This window comes from Sus scrofa, chromosome 2 (assembly GCF_054392235.1).
Source record: "Sus scrofa isolate SSC_HxYL_T2T_F1_AM1 chromosome 2, Sscrofa_HxYL_maternal_Yorkshire_Landrace_v2.0, whole genome shotgun sequence".
NCBI lineage: Eukaryota > Metazoa > Chordata > Mammalia > Artiodactyla > Suidae > Sus > Sus scrofa.
Genome location: NC_139384.1, coordinates 84,374,846 through 84,381,516, shown reverse-complemented (window position 1 = coordinate 84,381,516; position 6,671 = coordinate 84,374,846). Strand labels below are relative to the sequence as shown.

General features: G+C 56.7%; 1 protein-coding gene across 2 annotated transcripts in view; it reads left to right on the top strand.

Moving 5' to 3' along the window:
* Positions 1–2,299: 2,299 nt before the first annotated feature.
* Positions 2,300–6,671, top strand: part of UHRF1 (ubiquitin like with PHD and ring finger domains 1) — a 33,691-nt gene continuing 29,319 nt past the window's right edge. Inside the window, exons 1-2 of one of the 2 annotated variants that reach the window (XM_005661320.4) lie at positions 2,300–2,453; positions 3,738–3,904. In XM_005661320.4, coding sequence (XP_005661377.2) covers positions 3,752–3,904 — 153 coding nt within the window. In that variant the 5' untranslated portion in view covers positions 2,300–2,453; positions 3,738–3,751. Of the gene's footprint in view, positions 2,454–2,994; positions 3,105–3,737; positions 3,905–6,671 lie in introns of those variants that run through there. The other variant, XM_005661321.4, reaches the window with a different exon arrangement.

Sequence of the window (6,671 nt, the reverse complement as noted above, 5' to 3'; positions counted from 1 at the left end):
CAGCCACAGCGACACCAGATCTGAGCCACGTCTGTGACCTGCGCCAGAGCTCAGGGCAACACCGGATTCTTAACCCACTGAGCGAGGCCAGGGATCGAACCCGTAACCTCCTGGTTCCTGGTTGGATTCATTTCCGCTGTGGCCAGGGATCGAACCCGTAACCTCATGGCTCCTAGTTGGATTCGTTTCCACTGCACCACGACGGGAACTCCCAGACACCTTTTTCTGTGTCATTCAACTTCAGATATCCAAGGAGCCTAAGCTGTGCTCTGCACCAAATGTTCATGAAGAAGATAAGGTCTATTTCCTCTTTTGGCCAGCCATGTTGAGTTTTTGCAATAGCAGGCACAGATGGTGTGCTCTCGCCAGGAACAGGCGCGTTCTTGGGGCAGGTGTTGTCAACTTGGAAGATTTCATTTGCCTCATAAGCTGGAGGAGGCCTGCCTGATACCTGCTAACACCTGGGACGTGGTCTCTAAGTGGCTGATGGCAGAGCGTCTAGAAATGCGTTCAGTAGCATGGATGGAGTTTTGAAGCTGCAGCAGCTGGGCTTTGTGTATTGGAGTGTATTAGTTCCTTCTGGCTGCTATGACAAACTACCACAAATTCCATGGCTTAAAACAACACAAATTGATTCTCTTATAGTTCTGGAGGTCAGAGGTTTGAAATGGGGCTAAAGTCAAGGTGTTGGCAGGATACTGATATAAGGTTCTAGGAGAGAATCCGGCTCTTGCCTTTTCCAGCTTCTAGAAGCTTCCCCCACCCTTTGCCTCTTGGTTTCCTCATTCCAATCTCTACTTCTTTCATGACTTTTCCTCTGACTTGATCCTCTCTTTCACTTATTAGGACCCTTGTGATGACGTTGGGCCAGCCCAAATAATCTAGGATAATCTCCCCATCTCCTTAAATTATCTTTAATTCCATCTGCAAAGGCCCTTTTGCCAGGGAAGGTACTATATTCACAGGCTCAGGGGATTAAAATGTGGACCTCTTTGCAAGGGGAGGGGGGCCTAATCTGTCTACCCACCAGGGGAAACAAAAGCAGAAGTACTAGTGCCAAGCTAGAAGGAACTCTCCATGTGGCCAGAGAAACCTTGTAAAAACATAGATTGGAGCTCATCGCTTTTCTGCTCCCATTCCTCCCATGCTACCCACTGCCCTCGAGAGAAAAGACCAAAGTCATCCTGGTGGCCTGTGAGGTCTTCTACGACAGACACCCTTCTGACCTCATCTGCTCCCGCCCTCCCCTTTGCTGCATCTGTCTGGCTCCACGGGTTCCTAGCTGCTCTCTCTCCATTTCTCAGACTTTTCCGGTCTGGAGCCTGCCAGTCCCTCCTGGACCCATCTGTCCTTGGTTTCTCATCTCAGATCTCAGCTCAAATGTCATCCGCTCAGAGAGGCCCACCTCTCCACCTCAACCAGAATATCCTCTCTCCCTGCCCCCCACAGGACTGCTAGTCACTCTCCACCTTGTGACCTGTCTTCATTGCATGTGTGGTATCTGAAATGATTTGCTTTATTTATTCATTTCTTGCTTGTCTCCCCAGATGAGAATTTAACCTCTCAGAGACCACGGACAGGGTCGGTCTTTGCCCACTCTTGAGCCCCTAGCTCTGAGCACCCTGTCCAGGCACTTTGTAGGTGCTCCGCATGGGTCACTGTGTGCCCGCCAAGACTGGCCAGAGCATAGCAGGCAGGGCCGAGGGGGCAGGGCAGCCCTGCCCGCCTGGACAGCTCGGAGAAGGCGGGAAAACGAGGCGGGAAAACCCAGCAAACAAGCCCTGCGGGTGGGTAGGGTGGGGAGCGCTGGCGAGCCCTGACGCTAGGGAGTGGGAATAGGGGATCAGGCCCATCATCGGGGTGTAGGCGGTCTCCTGGGGGGTCCCCTCAAATTCTCCTGCATAATTTGGACACTGATTCCCGCCTTCCCGCTCTACTGGTCAATGCAAGCCTGGTGAGAGAGGCTGAAGGAACAGGCTTAGGAGGTCAGGGGGTCTCTCTGGGGGTCCCTGCCCCAGGGGGTCTCTAGGGCCCCTGGAGGGCAACCCATGGTCAGGGGGCCCAGGTCCCGCCACTGGGCCCCGTTGCACGCTGGGCGCGCCCAGCAGAGCGCGCAGGGCTGGGCGGGGCCGTGGCCCGCTGGGCGGAGGGGGGGGGTGGACAGAGGCGGGGGCGCCCCCCACCCCCTTTCTCGCTTCCCGCCACAGCGACGGCCAATCACTAGGCAGGCGCCCGCCCCCGGCGCGGCCTCCAGTGGCCCCGCAACTCCCAAACGCCAAGTTTTCGCGGGAAAAAAATCAGAGCGGCTGGCAGCGCGGCGGGCAGTGGTAGTCGTCCGGGCACTCCGGATCGTACACAATTCCGCCCGGGGTCCCGGCCACACACGCGACTCCTTTGCCATCTCCAGAAGGGCCAGCGCGCAGGCAAGCAAGTGGATCCGGGAGGCCAGAGAGGTGAGCGGCCAGGCTGATCTAGGTGCCAGCCTGGGCCGGGGCGCGGGGGTGGGCATGTGTGTCGGGGGTAAAGGACCCGGCGGGTTGACTCTGCAAAACTTTCCGGAGCGGCCCAGGACGCTAGCCCAGCACCGATGCACGCGTTCCCCGCGCCAGGGCTGCCCCACACGCGGTTTCGGGGTTTTCCCACCGCCCTGCCGGCCTCTGGGAGTCGTCCCTGGCAGCCCCGGTTCTGGCAGAGGCGAGCGGAACATCCCCGGCGCCCAGCGGTGGTCGCGCCGGCTGGGTGGGGGAGGGCCCGGCGAGCCGCGGGGGAGGATGTCAGGCTCCGCGCCTGCGCGCGGGGCGCCCCGCGATTCAATTGTCGCGCCCGAGCCCGATTTCGCGCGCCCTTAGTTCCCCGGGCGCGTCTGGGCCAATGGGGAGCGAACAGGGCGGAGCGGTCGGATGCAGCGGAGCCAATGAGAGAGGCGGCTCAAGTGAAGGGGGCGGGACTTGGCGCGCGGGCCCCTTGGCCCGTCCCGGTGGTGGGGGTGGGCGTGGGCTCGCTGCCGTGGCCCGCGCGGGCGGGCGGGAGGAGAAGAGGGGCTCAGTGGCCCTGCGTCGGGGTCCGAGAAACAGACGGGAGCGCTAGCCGGCCGTGGGGCCGAAGTGAGTAGCGCGGCGCTCGCGGGGGCGGCCGGGACGGGACGGCCGGTTGCCATGGCCACCGCGGGGCCGGCGGCGTCGCGCAGGCGCGGGGGGCGGCAGGGCGGGGGCCGCGGGCCCGGGGGGTCCGGAGCTTTCGGGTCTCGGGTGGGGTCCTCCCCCTTCCGTCACACTTAGTTGAGTTCCCTGGGACTTCTGAAGTTCTACCTGGAGCGGGACTTTGGGGTTTCCCTCTTGCGTTAGTATTAACCACGGGAATGAATGAATGAATGAATGAATGAACAAACAAACTCGGCCCTTCAGCGTTTGACTCTGTCCCCTTTCCTCCTCTGGTTCTGGGTGGTTTTTTTTTTTCCTTTGTGCAAGGATGGGTTGCCTGAGTGGTCCAAGGAGCCTTTTGCTCTCCCTTAATTTCCCCTACCTCAGTCCTCCACCGGTGCTACTCATTAATTAACTCCTTAATTGACTCTGGACCAGCCGTGGCAGTCTATGAGGATTAGGGCGCTGGGAGGGCGTTCTGGGAGTTTCCCGGTGTCCAGAGTCTGGACAATAGCAAGGATGACCCGTGTATGGCACGTCTGGCGGTGGCAGTGACGGCGGCACTGACCTAGGACTCCGGCTCTCTCCTCCTCTCAGCACCAGCAGGCATCATGTGGATCCAGGTTCGCACCATGGACGGGAAGGTGGCCCACACTGTGAACTCCCTGTCCAGGCTGACCAAGGTGGAAAATCTGAGGAGGAGGATCCAGGAGGTGTTCCACGTGGAGCCAGGCCTGCAGAGGCTTTTCTACAGGGGCAAGCAGGTAAACCCGCCCTGCAGGCTGCCCGCCTGCCCGCCCAGGACCTTTGTTCTTGCCTCATCCATGCACCGCACACACACTCTTCCCCCCTCGTCCGGTCTGCTTCGCCACAGAAACCTCCATAGCCTGAGCAAGGAACAAAGGCTCGACTCCCAGACTGACACACCAGGCGGGCAGCCGGCCCTCGAATCTGTTGCATTTGGGGGTTTTTAAACTCTCAGCTCCCTTTTGTTTTTGAAGCTCTCCTCAGAGTAATTTCTAGAAAAAAAGAAGTTCGAGGTGGCCCATGAAAGGCTGATGAATTTCGAGGAAGAGCCTAGACTCATTACTCAGACATTACGATGGAAGCGACTGGGTCTTTCTTTGAAACAGACACCGATGACCCACGCAGCCTGCACCTACGGAGCTTCCGACCCCCACAGGGTTTTCTAGAAATATGGATCAGCTTATTCAGAGTTGGAGATGGCGCTTGCTAATCAGGAATTTCCACCACTCTGGGTCTGCTCTCCAGCCGCAGCGGCTACCCCTGTTCGGGGATTTGTGCTTTCTGAGGCCTCTGCTGGCCCTGCCCCTCTGTCTCCTCTCTTCGAGATCGCCCCCAGTTACTGTAGCAATTTAAGATGGCCACCCTTGTTTGAGCGGCTGCCCACTTTGGGGGCGCTTTCTCCAGTGGCCCCCCCGGGGGTTTCCATTTCTGTCGGTGTCTTGGGGGGGTGGATAGCAGGTCAGGCTGTGATTGGGATTTCCCTGAGTGGGGAGATGGTACCACAGAAGGAATCGTCCCATTTGCTGGGGCCACCCTGGAGTTGAGTGGACTGGAGGGACCTTGGCGGCATAGAGGCTTCACTGGATTAAAAGTGTGTAGTCTAGCTCCTAGCTCCGTGCGGACTTTGTTGTTGTCGCGTTTTGAACCGGGCACTGCCGCCATCTGCTGTCTAGGTTGAAAAATAAACGCTCCCCGCCAGGCCAGGATTTTTTGGGGCTGGGAGGATCCTGCGTCCCTACTGGAAATGAGACCTGATGATTAATTCCCTGGGCTTGCCGTATCCTCACAGACCTTTTGCCTCTTTCTTCTGAGAGATTCGATGGCTTGAGTGTCTTAAGAATCTTGACTTAAGGCGCCCTACCCAGGGAGGGGAAGCTGATCCCAAGAACTTGGGGATTTGGCTGCTGTCATGTGCGCGCCTTGGGGAGTGAAGCTCCCCTGGGATGCTGGCTCTCTCCTCCTCCAGCAGTGGCTCATTTTTCAGCCACCAAACTGATTTTTTTTTTTTTTTTTTTTTTCCTGCATCCACGGCATGCAGAAGTTCCTGGGCCAGGGAGTGAACCTGTGCCACAGCAGTGACAATGCCAGATCCGTAACCACTAGGCCACCAGGGAACTCCTTCCAAACTGATTTTGTTCTCCCCCTCCCCCGACCCCCATCTTGGTGTTCAGGAGAAGGTCCTTCCACAAAGTTTCTGAAGACCCCCCCCCCACAGGCACCTGGTAGAAAGTTCATTCAAAGGCGGGTTGGATGGAGTCCTCTTAGGTTAAAGAGAGTGAATATTTTTGAGAACCTGTTGTGTGCCAGGCACTGCATATTTTAATTTTTACGTTCAGAAGCATGCAGAAAAGTTGGAAGAGCCATGAATGCCTGCACACCTACCCGTGGCTCTGATCGCTGACATTTCACACAGTTGCTTTATAAATGCAGTTCCCTCTGCCTCTGTCCATCCACCAGCCCATCTTATTTTGGGGGATGCATCTCAGAGTAAGTTGCAGACACTGGTTCACGTCTCTCCTTAAACCTTTCAGTGTGCCTGTCAGCTAGAGTACAATATTTATTTGCGGTTCTTGTTTTTTAAGAAAAAATTTGCCTATAGCGAGATACACGTCTTGAGTGGACTGTTTGGAGTTTTGATAAATGCCTACACTCGTAGCCAAACCCCTGTCTCTCTGCTTTGGTAACCTAATACCTGATCCATACAGAAGACTTTGTGATGTTCGTGTGAGCTGTAAACTGTGCTTATAACAGCAGCGCCTAAATGTGTTACACACGGGCCTCGTGCCTTTATCTTCAGAATGTCAGCAATGACAGCGCTCAACTCTGCCTTATCGTGGTGCATCTTTGGAAGTTCTCAGAAGGTTCCGTGTTCCCACGTAACTTCTAACTGCTGCTCCTTCCCTTCTCTGCGCCCAGTCCCCACTCAGCCAGCCTGTGCCCTGTGCGGAGCTCTTGGTAGCTCTTCATAGCTCTTTCTGCCTTCCTCCCTTCCGGGTAAGGAAGCCAGGCCTTCATGTGATGCAATTTCCCCAGGGTTGCATGACCAGGAAGTGGCCCGACCTCTGGGAGGTGTGCACAGGGCCAGGAGGGTGGGGGACAAAGGCACACAGCGGCACCTCGAAGCAAGTCAGGTCTGCATACAGACTGGGCTAATCGTGACAGAAAGCCGTGCAGTTTCCAGCGAGTGCACAGGAGCTGTTTTTACAGAATGTTCTAGAGAGTGTTCGCAATCCTGTCCCCCTTTTTTTAAGGAAACAGGGCATCACAGTCCAAGGTCTGTGGTGAGGCTGACTGGCGATAAAGCAGAAGAGAGTTGCATCTTCAGGATATGGGAGGGTTTCGAGGCTGGCTTGTGGAGGCTGAATAGGTTGGCGGTTATGTCGCTTGATGGCCGGAAATGCAGGGAGCCCAATGGGGGAAGGGACTCTGGGCGGCTGGCCCAGGCTGGGCAAGGGCGAGAGGCATCTGGTGCCTTCTTTTTGGGTGCTGGTAAAAATAACAATA